At 36.4% G+C, this 17,349-nt stretch overlaps 1 protein-coding gene across 7 annotated transcripts in view; it reads right to left on the minus strand.

The window, feature by feature from the left end:
- The window catches only part of SMOC1 (SPARC related modular calcium binding 1), a 68,874-nt gene that overhangs the window by 22,525 nt on the left and 29,000 nt on the right, over positions 1-17,349 (minus strand). For 4 of the 7 annotated variants that reach the window (XM_034417656.3, XM_034417658.3, XM_034417654.2 and 1 more), the window contains exons 6-7: positions 4,985-5,074; positions 4,197-4,277 (exon numbers count right to left, since the gene is read on the minus strand). In XM_034417656.3, coding sequence (XP_034273547.1) covers positions 4,197-4,277; positions 4,985-5,074 — 171 coding nt within the window. The remainder of the gene's footprint in view (positions 1-4,196; positions 4,278-4,984; positions 5,075-17,349) is intronic. The other 3 variants (XM_034417659.3, XM_034417655.2, XM_087876224.1) reach the window with 1 other exon arrangement.

The following is a 17,349-nucleotide window of genomic DNA, read 5'->3' on the forward strand; positions in this document are numbered from 1 at the left end:
GATTGTTCACAAGAGACTTATGAATGGGAATGGAAAAGGTGGATAGAATATGTTCAGAACAAATACCAAACTAGAAAGTACCAAATAGCTTTTATTTGAAAATAATGTATTAGAAATATCTTAATGTAAAGAGATAAAGAGGGAAAATAATATAGGGGGAGGGATGGGTTCAGGTATATATATCAGTATTATTAGTTATGAGTACATAATAGGGAAGTCTGGGGGGGAGGGTTAGGGAGGGTTAGGGAGGATGGGAAGTTTGGGGAGGGAGGTGGGGGGGTGAAAAAAGGGGTGAAAATGTAATTGTAAAACTTTTGCAATAAAAAAAAAAAAAAGATTAAACCAGCATTACATTCCAACGTTGTTCTTGGTGGTTTGTCCTTGTTGCGCCTGAGGATTCTGAGAGGGATGTTGCAACGGACATAAGTTTGAAAATGGTCCTAAGTCACTTTTTCAGTGCCATTGTAACTTTGAATAGTCACTAAGTGAACTGTTGTAAGTTGAGGAATACCTATACAAGTCAAGGTAACCCTGCTTAACATCTGAAAACAGCCAAAATCAGCTAAAAATTGCTTGGTAGTAGTTTAAAATGATAATCGTGCATAGCTAAATCACTTTTCTTCAGCAAAGAATAGATCTTCAGACTACATGCATTCAATTCTCTATATTGTTTTTAGAGAGACAAGCTACAAGGCCTAGAAACTTTAAAAGGTAACTCTAATGTAGTACATAGTATGCTTGGCAATACAAACTTTATTCCTAATCTACATGAGAAGTTTGTAAAAATACCAAAGCCTTTGATATTTAAGAATTTAAGCTGCATTCAAAATTACAGGGTTTCTCAATAAAAAGTTTTGAAATCATATTTGACGTAAAATACTAATCATCTCAGCATATAACCATGCAATGGTGCATACACCCTGCTCAGGTTATATGTATGCATGTGTCATTTATTTAAACCCCAGTCCAATCTCAAAGAAATCTCAGAGGTTCAGAGGTGCACCATAAAAGTATACAATCCAAGTAAGGATGCAATATAAAATACAAAACTTTGTAAACAATAAAAGAAGCCACCAATCCATAAACTTAACTAAGTTGACCTCACAGCCCAAATGTTATCCAAAAGAGTTCCATTGTGAGTTACTTCCAGAGTGCAAAGTAGAAGCCAACCCATATCTACAAGGAGGCCATTCCCAGATAGGCATTATCCCTGAGTAGTAGAGCCTCTGAAATCCATTCCTCTTTTCCTAAATCAAATCTCCTAGGCCAATTCCCATGGAAAAATGCAATCCTGTAGGCAACTTGGTACCAAGCCATAAAAGGTTTTATGGATTAGCCACAGCATTTTAAGTTGCATCTGGAAGCCTAACACTATTGAAGGGTGGGTCATAAGTTGTTTTTCTATCACTGCCCATATAAATGCCAGTATTTGCTCCAAAATCTTCCATGTATTTTGGAACCGAAATCAATTCAAATTACTGTATACTGCAATTATTTCAGTAAAATACATATGGTAATTATTTTTACACCAGAAATACAAAGTCTTTCATTCAAATATAATTTGATTAGAGTTCTAAAATCTCAGAGCATTTTAGTTTCTTCATTTTCTATGACTTTCTCTATTTTATTGTCCCACCAGTTCTTGCTTGCAGGCAAATGATATTTTGTGCTGAATCTTCCAGTGCACCACTGTTGCTACTTTGTCATACCATTCATTGTTTGTAGTCAGTCTGTGTGCAATCTTCTTGCAACAGCTAATAAGGTTGTCCATTGATTTTCTTTGCAGAGGTAGTATTTGCTATCTATAGCTATCTTCTGAATTCTGGTTTTGTATCCACTTGTTCTTAAGGCTTGGTCACTTGTTCAGCTAACATCAGCTCCTCTTCTTTTCTTTTTTTTCAATTTTCCGTTTTTTAGCCATTGACAGATCTTGTTATATCTGCTTTGTCCATTATTATTTTTTTAATATACTGGCCATGTCATGTTTTGCCTTCCCATGTCTATTTTCTATTCTTCATTTGGTATTCTTGAAGGCCAATTTGATCTCTCCAGTACTCAGTAAGTCTTCCTGGTATACTAACTTCAGTGCATCTTCTTTACTGTTCTTCAGATATTCCTCCAATGTCCTTTTTCTTCTTCAACTGTCTGGTGTATTTGCAACATTCCACACCCATATTTTCCTTGGTAAGAAGCCATGATTCACTGTCATTATTTTTCAGGTCTTCCTATCCAGGGCTTTTAGTTCTGCTTGAGTCTAGTCCACTCTTCCAGCTGTGTATCTAATTACTGCAATTACCCAGGTATTAATTGCCTTGAGTTTGGACTTTTAAGATCTTGTTTAGTCAAATGATGTATTCATGTCTAACCTTCTTTTTAACTTCAGCATTTATTATTATTATTAATTCTTGAATTTTGCATGCTTAGTTCACATGATAAAAACATTTCTGTCAATTTATGTTTTTAGTTTACAAAAGGTATCCAAATGATTTTTGAATGCCAGAGCAGAACACGATCAAATAGCAGAGTTTTAGAAATCAATGCCAAGGCTGAGGTTATTTTTTTTTATCCATATCCAGCTTCTAACCTTAATAGATTACTCAGTCTTCCTTTCAAATAACGTAATGTACAAATCATTAGCAACTGTAACATATTTACCTGACTGCTACTGCTGGCTTTCATAGACCAGTTTATATTTCCATTTGTCTCATCATTACATCATTCTGTGGTTTTCTTTAAAGGTTAAGAGTGTAGAATGACTACATGGTTGAAATCTGTCTTTAACCAAACCCAAATAATTTCACAATAAAAGAAAATAAGGAAAAAGTCCAAGGCTTTTACAGAAGAAGTCATTATATAATCCAAATAATATATTCTAGGAGAGCTAAAACAGTACCAGGGGAAGGAATAATAATCTGTAAATGATCAGGTATCTGTTATTCATCCTTGCACTACAAGTCACAAGTAATTACTATCTCCATCTATGACAGATATGAATTCCACTGATTACTAGCCAATGTAGCTCTATATCCACAAATGAGAACATTAAATTTTGTGATGCAAATTCAGTGTGTGTGTGTGTGTGTGTGTGTGTACACACACACACACACTACTGGATTCTGGAATGCCCTTCCAAGCAAGGATGTAGGGATTTATAAATGGAAATAATTTAATACTTCATTCTATAAGAAATATCCTTTTAAGAACACTCTTTAGAAAACATTATTGTACAACTAAAATTTATTTCAGTTCATTAAGATGCAGCAAAATACGTCTATCTTTGAAGGTACAATTCCAATGTCAGGGTAGCAAGAGGCAAACAAGTTTAGAAAATAGAACTTATACTAATAAACTAACTACATTCCTTAAATTGGAAAGCATGATAAAATCCAACCAGAAACAAGAAATTGAAGTTCTTACGCCAGAGGTAGCAGAAGCTTCCTTTCATAATAAATATTGACTATCCAGATGATATGATGCTCAAAAATGACTCACACTAAACATGAGTGCCAGACCTACACTGAAAAGATACTTCAATGACCATCATCACATACAATTCGTTATATATTGTTTGACTGTTTAAATCCAATTTTCAAAAAAGAAGGTAAAAACTAATATAAGCTAATATGCAGTAAGAAAAAAAAATAGAAGAGAAAGCTAAATGTGAAAAAAGGGGGGAAGTGAAACAAAAATAGAAAAGAAAAAAAAGAGATACAAAGAAATTCTTCCAATTTTCTTTATAGCAGTTATAGCTACAATTATAAATTTATATAACTCTCTTCTTTCTGTAATCTATCCTATAATCTATAATATTAACATGTTCATTTTTTTCTGCTTCACACAAAATGTCTATAAGGGGATTTTTAGTCAGCAATAAATTTAGATAATTGTTTTTTCTCTGATTAAAAAAAGTCAATTTAGTCATCTCTGCAAATTCCATCATCTTCACCAATCACTCCTCCATTGTGGGTAATGCCAGATCTCTCCATCCATTTGCATATGGATAACATCGCTGCCAAAATTTTTAGCCCATTTTATAGTTTTTTTAACTTTTAAACTTTTTTTTCTGTTTCAAATTTCAATAACATTGTATTTATTTAGCAATTATGTGTTCATCATTTGTACCCAAATGAAGAAATATATATACCCTGTCCCTTTAAGTTTAAATCTCTTTTTTTAAAAAAAGAAAAAAGCATTACCTGAATTTTTCATACTAGAGCTGTTCAGTTTGGAATCTTTGATGACCAAGTGTTTAATCCAAAGTGTAGGGGCTGTAATTTCTGAAACATAAGGATAGGGTTATAATTTGTTTAAAAAATTAGGTCATGGTTTATATTAAAAGTACCATGAGACCCAGGAGATAATCATAATAAAGATAATTTAATAAGCACATTAAAAGCATATTAAACAAAATACCAATATATGTAGGTAGGTGTATAGGGAGGGAGGGAGATAAGGAGGGAGGTAGATAAGACAATCAGAAAGTAAAAAACATTTTATTTTCATATGTTTGTGTGCAAATTTTCCCAAAATGTCCCATTTTCAAATGCAAACCTGCCATTTCATGTATGTAGTGGGCAACCTTGAGAATTTCTGAAGAATTAGGAAATAACTTTTGGTAACTACTTATATACAGACATAACAACACTCCTTGAAGAAATACTAGTACTGTACAGCATTTTAATCTGGTAAATCTACTTATTCCTGGCTTATGATATATCCCCAAATATATAGTATATACCAGGTAAATTGTACAGGAACTACAGTATGTAGCACAATATTAATTTTCTTTTGCGGTCATGTCACAAAATCATCTCACTATGATTTCAACCAATCCACAAAGAAATAATGTGCATAAAAAGCAATTTATCTAAAAGCAAAATTTGTGCTTTGAATAATACATAATCATACTTGACATTTTCTTTACAGAACATTACCATTTTGGGGACTGCATAAATAAAAAAAAAGCTACTTCAAAGGCTCTTACCTTCTCCATCCAAAATTGGTTGTGTTTCCATGGTGGGTGTTGGTTTTGAACCATCATCTGAATTGAGAGTTAAAAAAAATTGAAAAGAAACTACCATTATTGAGGTAAATACTATCTACTCTCCAGTACTGTTGAATAATTTGGGATTTTTACATGGCCCGGCCAAGTCCATCAGAAGAAAATCAGACATACACAGAGACAGAAAAAAAGTACAAATCAGAATATAAAAGCAAAGTACTTTATGGAACTGGTTAAAAGATTAGCAAAATACTGAAATATTTCTTTAATTCTATTTTTAAAGTAGATAATATTCCCACTTATACTTTTATCAACAATAACTTCTGTATTGCTGAAGTATGAAAATCATGCGGGTGCACTAAGTTTATCTCACATAATTTAGCTCTTCCTATATGTTGTTACATGATTTTGTGGATATAGTGAGCTCAAAACAAATAGTCTCCTCAAAGTTTCTGGGAGATGCAGGGACACAGTCCATTGACAAACTCACTGCACCAAAACGCTGGATTTATGGAGGCTTTCCTATCCTGATAACTAATAGACAGGAGAATTGGAACAAATTATTTGACTGCAAAATTCCAGCTCTTACAAGTATTTTTTATTACTTTTGTTTGAAGGGTCTTAATTTTTTAACCTTGTCAGCATCAAATTTAGAATCAATTTTTCAGGAAAAAAATGACCATATTATTTCTAAAGTTTACAATGTAAATGATTTGATGCTAATGTAATTATAACAGAAGAGTATCTAAAACATATTGTACACCATCCAGAGTCCCTCTCTGAGGGAGATGGGTGATTAAGAAATAGGAAAAATAAACAAATAAATAAAACAAATAGTGTTGTTCTTTCTTTGTTCAGAAATGTTTGTAATTCTAGCCTATATCAAACAACATTTAAATTATATTAAAATTCACTACAGAATGAAGGAATTGCTTACATTAATCTTCGGTTTCTGTCCACAGATGCCTAGAAATAAAGCCATATTAGCTTCTTGTCTTACTTTACAAACACTGGGTCTAGACTGTGAGGTCTCCATTTTACAGATATATCAGCAGTGCAATATTGTCATTGTAGTGTTCCATTGCATGTACTTCATTAAACACGGAAGAGATACAATCCCCTTCCCAGGCATTGAAATACCTATTTATTTTATTATGTAAGAATATGGCTGAATGGATGAATAGATCCTTCCTTCCATCCATTCATCCATCTGAACTGGCATTTTGGGATATTTGTTACAAGCAAATAAATAAATGCCTGTACACATATTAAAACCTTAAATACAGAAACCTCTATACAAAACCATAACAGAATACTTGCAGAATAATATGCAAGACAGAATTTTCCTCAGTTTTTGATTGATAGTATGTAATGTTGAATTTTACAGATTCAGTGCACACAATTACCCACAAAGAAATACCAAGAGCTGGGAGAAGGGAAGAGTTATATAACTAATAATATTTTTTTAAAAAAATACACAGAAAAGGTGATAAAAATGTACAAGGTTATAAGTTATAGTATTGCATGATTAAATCAGGATGGGTTAAGATTTATACTGTAAAAACCTATTTTATTTTGTAGAGTTTTCATAACTGAATTATCACTTTTATTACAACATACGTGTGTTGTCACATTCATATATGTGTGCAACACATAGTTTTTTTCCCCTCCTTGTTGATACTCAGGACCATGAATTGGGATTTCCCAGAAAAAGTAGAGAAGCAAGAGCTCCTTAGTGCTCTCCGAGCTTGGCTGTTTTCTTGTAAACATTTCATTACTCAAATTATATAACATCATCAGTGCTAGGCTAACATGTTGATGTCACTTAGTTTGGCTAATGAAACTTCTGTAAGAAAATAATGAACTTCAGGGAGCACCAAGAATTCCCTTCATTTCAATCCTGACCTAATATTCTCCTTTATTAGTAGAGAATATTCCTTAAAGCCAATGCTCTAAAATGACAATTAGCAATGAGCCCAGAACAAGACAACAGAAAACTATGAAACAGAAAAAACAAACATATAGCATTCAAAAGCAAAAGTAACTATTCTATGGAAGAATCAGAAGTTATAAAAAAAGCAGCAAGATGAACAGATAGCACGAAAGATATTTAGAAGGCCAGTGAATAAGGAATGCCTTCACATAAGGAGATATCACAAGATGTTGGTCTGCAATTTTCAATATAGATGCCACAGCTGTCTGCCCCAATCCTACCTCCCTTCTATTCAATCTCCTCCTGAATAGGAGAAAGGAAGCAGCCACTGTTAAATGCTGAGGATTTATGTCAGACACAAGATCCCGTGATAGGTTGAAATAAATATTGGGGAACCCCTGCAGCTATGAAATTGGATGAAGTTGTGATTTAAGCCTTAGAAAAGGAGAAGAAAAAAGAACCAACTACATGGAGCATGAAAATATGTTCACAGAAGTAGCAAGACGACACTAACAACATCCCTTCATATTAGCCACTTAATGAAAATGGCCAGAACTTTTTTTTCAAAACTCTAATTATGCCCAGAGGCCAAAAAAGATTGCAAACCTGTTTGTTATTTTGACCCGTAAGAGATTCAATTGGGATGCAGACAGGGGTGAAATGATCCCGGTTCAGACCAGTTCAGCCGAACCGGTAGCGATGGCGGCTGGTGATTCAGAGAACCGGTAGCGATGGCGGCGCGAGGCTCTGCCCACCCACCTGGTCATCACTTCCTGGTTTTAACCAGGAAGTGACCTGTTTTTTTACCCTCTGCGCATGCGCAGAACCGGTTCTGAACCGGTTGGGAAGGTAAGTAGATTTCACCCCTGGATGCAGAGCATAATTATCAATCAAAACATGATGAACATGTCATCCAACTTCTGAAATAAATTGTATCTGCTTCTTACAAACACTGTCAGTGAAAATTAAGGCAACATGGTGTAAGAACCATCAACCAAGCCAGAAAGTATTTCTAGAATACATTAGCCCACCCTCCCTTTCCCTCACCGTCCTCAGAGCTCCCTTGCAGGTGCACTGATATGAACGAAGTAAACTGGGAATATTCTTCATGCTTCAAAGGCTTTGTAATTCAGCATGATGAGTGTGTGTTTGCAACAGACAGCACAATTCTTTGGTGTGTAAGAAAGGCTGTCCCATGCACAGGCAGCTGGAAGTCCCTTCGACCCCTGATGACACAATTCAAAGCCTCTTCTGTTTAGCTTTTTGATTTCTGATTGACATATTCACTGCTGGCTGGAGATAAATGCCATTGGAAGGACAATGTTGATCCGCTCCAACTATTCTGATGAAGGACTTTCTTCTTCTTCTTCTTCTTCTTTTGAATAATAAACAAAACAAAAATGGTGTGCTTAAGTGTCTGAATAGAGCTCAAAACAGAGAAGTAGCATAGCGGCTTTAAAGAGGCTGGCAAGTCACTTGAAGTGTTAATTGTCTGGGTGTACAATGAGTTTATTCTGACTGCAGACAAAGCACTCCCTTTCTCTGATAGAAATTCTTTAAAGGGATATGTCAAAAGGGCCAATAGCTGCTGGTTTTCTGCTTACAAATGGCATCATTTGGGCATTGCTTTGAAAATCTTGACTCCTAAATCCTGGGTACAAGTGGCCTGGCTTGGTTCAATTGCCAAGCTTTACTTATGACTTTGGACCATGCATAAATTCAGCTAACAGTGCGATTAAAAATGATAATTACACCTGACAGCCGTGCTGATCATACATAGATATTGAAGGAAATTATTAGGTATTTATTCCGAATTACATAGAAATTATATGACACTGAAAAAAGGTGACCTATGACCTGTTCCCACACCTATGACTGTTGAAACATCCCCAGAGTCACATGATCAAACTTTGGGTGCCTACAACCTGCATGTATTTATGATGGTCGCAGCATCCCGGGGTCCTAGAATTGTCATTTGTAATCTTTTTAGGGAGCTTCTGACAGGCAAAGTCAATTGAGGAAGCCAAGTTTGCTTAACAAGTCACTTAACAACTATAGTGATTCTCTTAGCAACCATGGCAAAAAAAGTTGCAAAATGGGGAACAACTCACTTATCAACTGCCTTGGGGCTCAGTTGTGGTCGTAAGTCAAGGACAACCTCTTTCCAATTATAAGTTACAGAGATACTGTATGAAATCTACTGTAAAGCTTAAAATGGCACAGATTGTGTATGTTAGATAATATACTGTCAGTTACATCCCTTAGTCCTTTGGCTTTTTAAAATTGTTCTCCATTTTCTAATGCTCTTCTATTAAAGTTTGTTCCATGTGAGACAAATAATGGGAGAACCAATCATTTATTTCTTTCAGTTTCTCATTTCTGTAAGTCAAGTCTGCATCAGTTATCCAAATTCTTTATTTTCTCATTTGTACCATCAGGCATCCCATCCCATTTAGCAATTTTAGATTTGAAACAAAGTTTAATACTAGCATTTGGGGCATTTTTTCTCCAAATATATGCAATTTTAGTTGCTATTTTGCTAAAGCTGCAAACAAATCTGTGCATTTTGCACAGTTTCGTGTACTTACACATTTTTTACATAATTTCCTTCCTAAACAGCCTCCACCCTCATACTTTGTAGCTACCAGATTAAAAATATTTTAGCTATCTAGTGGTGTGGTATCTAGCTAGGTATCTAGAGCCGCGGTGGTGCAGTGGTTAAAGTACAGTACTGCAGGCTACTTCTGCTAATCACCGGCTGCCAGCAGTTTGGCAGATCGAATCTCACCAGGCTCAAGGTTGACTCAGCCTTCCATCCTTCCGAGGTCAGTAAAATGAGGACCCAGATTGTTGGGGGAAATATGCTGACTCTGTAAACCACTTAGAGAGGGCTGTAAAGCGGTATATAAATTTAAGTGCTATTGCTATTGCTACTACAAATAATGCTATGGCTGTAACTCAACTAGATCTCCTCAGTCCCTTTTTTCCTAAATAAAAATACACTTTTAACAATGAGAAGTGCATATTGGATCTATAAACAAAGGGTTCTTTCATGTAGATTGAAACATTTTTAAAATATATTCAGAGAGAAGAGAAAAAGCAGATTAAATGATTTTCTGATTTAACAGGAAAATTTTTGTAATATTTTGTTTTTATTCCTAACAATAAAAACAATTGGAATATACTCACATAACCCCAAAAAAGGTCTACAATTTTCACTGTTTTGCAAAAAATAATTTAAACTTTCCTGAAGTTAGGCTCTCAGAATCCATGGAACTGTATGAGTAGTTCATTCCTTCCAAGCAAATAAAAAGAAGTTTCTGGCACAAGATATAAAACCTAGCCCAAAAGTGTGTAATATAAACCCAGCCACTTCAGTTTATAAATCATGGTTTATGGTTTGCCATGCTGTAAAAACCCAACCAACCATTTGGATTACACTCAATAGGGCACACTAAATAAAAAAAACCCTGTAAATTAATGAAATGCACAAACCCAGAAACTGTACTTGGAAGCAACAGATGCCAAGATATGAATAACTTTCAAATTTAGCTAGAACTCATGTAGAGATGTTTCCATGCAAGTGTGTTTATTTGATTTTATTTAACAGATTTATATACCTGTCCAGTGCCCACCTTATGCAATATAACCATGAGCAGCTCATAAACAACAATAAAAATAGTTTTTTTAAAAAATATTTAAAAAAACAGCACAGAAAACCCTTAGGGCCCCTAACTTCCCTACATCCCCCCTTCTAGGCTCCAGCTTCACACTACCTCAATGTTTGGGGAGGAAGAAACTAGAGTTTTAGGGCTTTTCAAAGGAAGACACATTATCCAGATCCCAGTCAAGCCAGCTTGACTGTCTCAGGAAATCTGGGAGTTGAAGTCCACAGGTTATAAAAGGGCCACAGTTGCCCACTCCTGCACTAGATGGCAACATTTGAAGGAAGGAATCTGAAGCACACCCACCCTATCAGACCTAGTGAGCAGGTAGGAGAAATGATCCTACAGATAACCTAGTTTTGTGCAAATCAGGGTTTTAGAGGTGCTACCTAGTACCTTGAATCACACCCAGAAAGGAACTATAAGCCAATGAAGTTCACACAGCAGCTGTACAGCTTAAATCAGCTGTAATTTACAGAGGGCCTTCAAAGGCTGTCCCATTTTCTGGAAAACTCCAGCCAGGAAGTAACCAGGCCATGAGATAGTATGATCAAGACCTACTGGTTCAAGAATGGGCACACAAGATGAATCTGTGCCCAGTTGCTCCTTGAGCCAGCAAGAGTGATACCTCACCAAAATCCAGAGCCACTCCATCTTGCTAGGGGTGAATTGAAACTGATTTCTCCCCATCAATGCCTTACAGGCTTTTGAGCTATTACTCAAAAGGCAGTGTCACTAGGTTGTCAAGAAGTGGAGATGCATAGCAGGTTGTATCCTGATGATACTGTGCCCCATGCTATTGGATGACCTCTCCAAGCATTCTCATGTAGATGATATGGATGGTAAAAAGGAGAGGTGAAAGACCTGAGCCTTGAGGCACCCCACTTTACAGGGGCCAAAGATTCAGCTGCTCAACCTCTCACATCCCACTAACACCGGCTAGAACCTGTCACAGAGGAAGGAAGAAAATCACTGTAAAATACCTCCAGATCTGGCCTGTTCTAAAGCTACGTTAATTTTCAGAGAGTATCCAACACTTCTTTTCTTTTTCTAAAAAATGAAACTGGCTTTTTTTTCTTCCCAGCATATTCTACTCCCATCCCCAATTTCTTATTTGCAGTTGAGATAGAAACATAATTAGCTTTAATTAGTTGATGCACTAGTCTATGAAGGCTGAGATCAAAATGGAAACAAGTGGAAGACTGCCTACTGCATAGGAGTGGGAAATATTTAAATGTTTTGCTGCCTGTGCAGCAAAAAATTATCTCCCTCTTTCCTGTGAAAATTGTGGTTTAAAAAGGTAAAGGTGAGTAAACCTTGTTTTATGTAAGCAAACTTTATTAGGACAGGATCATTATTCCTGATTTTTTTAAAATCTTATATTTCTATTCTCTCTCTCTCTCTCTCTCTTTCTCTCTCCCTCTCCCTCTCTTTCCCCCCTCCCTTCCCCAACACTAAAGCCTCTGCATTAAACCTCTTCACATCTTCAAGGCCTCAGGTTGCAGAATGGGGGCAGGGGTGCAGATCAATGGCCATTTGAAATTCAACCATATGGCTGAAGACCCACAGCTGCATGTGTTAATTACCACACGTGCCCCCTGTAAAGCAGTCTGTTCAACAGGAAAAGAAAAACAGACGAGAAAAAAGGCTGTTCCAGAGGATTAAATAAATAGTCCAAATTTTTGGCCTAATTCCTGCCAGACACAATCGGCCTTCCTTCAGCCACCTGCATGGTCAGAAGCCATAATACCCCTCTTTACATCTCCAGCTGCGTTCAATGAACCCAGGGAGAAATATCGCAAAGTGTACTTTTGCTTTCCTCCTCATCCATCCACCCTCCCTCACGGACACACACTTTTTTCTTTCTTCTCACACCAGGGCCACAGAAGCAGCCTGGACTACTATCCCTAAGACATTCACATAATTCAATACATTTGTAAATTTTGGATCAATACCCAGACCAAACATGGAATACTAAAGATCATTGGAGCAACTGACCTTTAGGTTCTCTATTCTGGTCAACTGAATAATATAAATAACATAATTTTGTATTTGGGCATATTTTGATGAACATTTTAAAAAAATCTATATCTTCAAGTATTGAATTCTGACATGCTTTTTCATTTTCCATTTGTAACATGCCTTCTCTACAATCATTCCAGAACTTTTTCTGAAAGGCAGGAAACTTATGACCTGCATCTACTGAACTTTTTTTAAAGAAATGCATAGAATGGGTAGGGTTTTTTTTGTCAATGGCCATTAGGTTAAAGATTTAAGATCACTTTCCTTTTAATTTCAATATGCCTTCAATAATAATGGATTCAGTGGTGTTACCTGTTCAAGCAGGGGTCCTGGACCAGCAGTGGGCCATGGCATGCCAGAAACAAGGCCCCGCAAACAAGCAAAGACCATGAAACAGCACACGAGACCTCGCCTCCTCTGGTCCATAAAAAAACTTCTCTCCATGGAACCTGGTCCCTGGTGCTCAAAAGGTTGGGGGCTGCTAAGTTAAACTCTTTAAAATGTTATGTTTTTCTTTTACACTTCTGTTTTTATTCTTGAATGCTGCCCAGAGTTCTTTTATATTGAGTCAGTTATAATGAATGAATGAATGAATGAATGAATGAATGAATGAATGAATGAATAAATAAATAAATAAATAAATATCTCTATTAATCTAGCTATTCTGTCTTACATTTAGCATAGTGGAAACAAACATACAACTCTAATTCTCTCTCTCTTTCTCTTTCTCTCTCTCTCTCTTTCTCTGTGCATGTGTGTTTCTTTTCCAGACACAAAGCTAGAAAAGCGCAGATCTGGAGGTTTTCCATTCTATTTCTTTTTAAACAGAAATTAAAACACATTCAAGTCTCTGCCAATTATTACTTACCCTTAATAACAACCAACCGTTTATGCAGTTATTCATTTAATTTGACATGAATTCCAAGACAAAGATAACACATTTTCTGTTCTGCTTTCAGTACCCATTCCCACTCATTTAACACAAAGAAAAGGAACGATCTTACATTGGCACTGATATTCTACAGAGGCAGGAATTATTACATCACATTCCAGGTTTAATAAACAAATCTATCTGGGGGGAAACGACTCTCCAGATGCAGTCAAAACTTAATTCAGTCATTCTGGACCTTCTGGAATTTGCTAACCGATTTGGAATGCTACATTCCATTGAATTAACAGAGAATGATTGAACATCTGAAGTGTGCATCTGTTTTCCTTCAAAAAATTTAAAAATTCTGAAAATGTGGTGCCAGCTTTGATATTTACAAAATTTCAAAACAAAATGTGAACTATCTTGTCGTAGACAGCATGAGGGGGGGAAAATGACTTCTGCAGATTGCCCGCAGAAAAGCATTAAGTTGCTGATTATATTCTGAATACTTTAGAATCAATATTGTGTACTAATAAAGGTTGAAGTTTATAAATCAACAACTAACAGCACTTCAAAGATTACAGAAACAAGATGGGAGCTAGCAATAGATATATATAGGTCAGAGAAACATGTTTTCACCAATGGTGGGTTTCAATTTTTTTTACTACCGGTTCATTGGGTGTGGCTTGGTGGGCATGGCTTGTGGGCGTGGCAGGGGAAGGATACTGTAAAATCTCCATTCCCTTCCCATTCCAGGGGAAGGATACTGCAAAATCCCCATTTACTCCCGATCAGCTGGGACTTGGGAGGCAGAGAATAGATGGGGACGGGGCCAGTCACAGGTGGTATTTACCGGTTCTCCGAACTACTCAAAATTTCCGCTACCGGTTCTCCAGAACTGGTCAGAACCTGCTGAAACCCACCTCTGGTTTTCACCTTTGCTCCTGATTAAGCAATAAATACTGTATAACTACACCAAAAGCATTTTTAAAAAATAAGATAAATTATAAATACACTGGTAAAAGATAGGATTACATTTAGGTTAGAGAGAGAACATATCACAGTGAACTGTCAAGTCAGAATGTTATTATTTCCTTACTGCACCTCCCCTTAAGTGTGATGTACAAAATAATTGTGCACCAATTAAGAATTAGAAAAACAGTTATAGTGCCATATAATTCCATTTGACAATATTGCAGTTGCATTCAGCAACATATACAGCTTCTAGGCCACCTTAAATAATAGTAGATCAAAGAGCATTAGAGTAATCATTTTTTGAAATTATTAAAATAAAAGTAATAGAGGTAAGAGCATCTTAGCCTAGAAAATATAAGAGTTGGTAAATGAATTGTAAGCCTTTCCCTGTAGTGACCACTTTAAATCAAGGAAGCAGTCAAATGACATTTCTTCAAAGCAGCGCTACCTCATCTATCTTCCTAATTTTCAAACTGAGAAACCAACTCTCACGGCATCTCGGTTTCAACAAGTGTTTAATTTCTGTTTATTAGCTCTTGGGCCAGGGATCATCAACTTCTGCAGACTGGAAATTCTTATATGATGGTCAAGCTCTCCTAAAATCACATGATTTTAAAAGATGCAAATATTGGGAGGTGTTCATTTGTGAGGTTAATCCTAGACCAGGGTGTCAAACTCATAGCGTCATGTTGTTGTCACGTGACATATTGTGGCTTTTTCCCCCTTCACTAAACCGGGGTGGGTGTGGCACGCATGTGATGCATCCAGCCCATGGGCCGTAAGTTTGACACAGCGGTGAAATCCGGCCAGATCTATCCGGCTTGTGCGAACCGGTAGTGCCAGTGGCGGGAGATTCTGCCCACCCGCCAGGACGTCATTACGTCCCGTTTTTGACCCTCTGCGCATGTGCAGAAGAGACACATGCTCACACTCCTGAACTGGTAGCGAAGGTTAGTGCATTTCACCGCTGGTTTGACAACCCTGTCCTAGACCAAACCATTCATTTAAACCAAGTTATCTCAGAATACTGAATTCTCCAATATACTAACATGCAAAGCAACCCACTGTGCTGTCATGGTTAAGGCATTGGACTGGTACTAGGAAAGCCCACCCTCTTGTCCACTCTTAACCATGGAAATTTACAAGATGACTTTGGCCCAGTTACTTTTTCTCAGTCCAACCTACCTTGCATAGTTTTTATATAAAAACTTAGAGAGAATACTATTAACATTGACATGAGTTCCAGGATAAAAAAACAAATAAATATTGCAGCTGTGATTACCAAAATGAAATAAAATATGGGAGCTGAGTTGTTTCACAAATGTGAAATATAGAAACAAGAATGAAAATGAAACACTCAATACTCAAAAGTTCAAAGCAAGTCAGCAGGCTGGGGAGGAAGACTAACATTTAACCCAAGAGCAAATATTGTACTGTTTAACCAGAAAATTGCTGTGTTTCAACATATTTAACACTCAATCAACAAGAATTAGGAACTTAAGGATAATGTTAATAATTATCTGGGAAATATTACATGTAGCCATTGTGACAGATTTATTAAAGAGGTGGAGGAAGAAAGGTCTCATCCAACCAGTCCCCAAACTGGTACAGAAACTAGGTGAGAGCATGTAGGGCAGAAGACTTCCAACTGAAATATATGCATTAATAAGCTGGAAGGCTGCTCTCTCTTTAGTAGCGAGACAAAGACAAAAGGTAGATTAAGGAACAGTAGAGATGAAGTGTGGGCGGGAACCCTGACAATTTACTTTCAGGCAAACAAATGGGAAAGTTCAGTGAAAGGGCAGGACCAAAAAAACGATGGAAACAGACATAAAAATACTGTCAAGTTTCAGTCAATTCACCGTTCAGCACATGGCAGAAAAGAGCTGAGCTGTTCTGCTTTGCATCAATTACATATGAGAAGGATTAAAGGTCAGGAGTGGTTTAATCCAAGACTTCAGATGAATGAACAAGAGATTCTTATAAACCCCAATTGTTACTCTCCCTTCCAAGGTGAGAGACACTGAAACCCAGAGCTGAACAAATTATGCTGCTGAAGCAAGCTATTTTCTTTTCTTTTCTTTTCTTTCTTTTCTCTTGGTCTCCCTCCTTTCCACCTTTGTCATTGCGAAATGGCAGAAAATTCCATTTGAGAATTCATGTGTTTCTTGCTCTTTTCCTCCCAGTTTAACAGCACAAAATTATTACAAAGGGAAGCAAGGTTTGCAAGGAAGATAGAAATAAATTTCTCTCTATTATCCTCTTTAATAAAAAGATTATAAAGTAATTTTATTATTATTTTTTTTGCTTTGCATAATGTACGGTCAAAATGTGGCAGGAAATGAAATAAGAACCCCCTTTATACAACAGATAGATGTTTGCAACATGTTTTTATGAGAGAAAACTTCCAGCAATAATGAATGGCATGGTGTATTACATGTATAGTTCCCTAACCCTCTTTTGTAGTGCAGTGATAATAAACAGGGGATAGGAAAAACCATATTTTCATCAAAACCTCTATCATTTGGTTGCCAGCTTACACAAAATGGTACCCAAGGATATACTGATTACCTTTACTACAACATGACTGCTGTAAAGAAGCTCTTACCTGAATGCTGATCTCGCTGACATCATTTCTCATCAATCAGTGGTGTAAACTAAGGGAGGATTAGTACAAAAAGCCACATTCTACTTGTCTGAATTGTAGTGGCTAAAACCATTAAAACCTCATGTTTGGAAGCATTAAAACAATAGTCCTCATGTAAACATGGGATAGCATTCAGGGTAGCTGGGAATTTTGAAAATTGTACTCCATCAGGCTGAAAATGGCTTTGACAAACAAAATTTGCCTTGTTGGATGAGTTTCAATTGATCAGAAACT

This window comes from Pantherophis guttatus, chromosome 1 (genome assembly GCF_059756535.1).
Source record: "Pantherophis guttatus breed Tessera chromosome 1, ASM5975653v1, whole genome shotgun sequence".
Taxonomy (NCBI): domain Eukaryota; kingdom Metazoa; phylum Chordata; class Lepidosauria; order Squamata; family Colubridae; genus Pantherophis; species Pantherophis guttatus.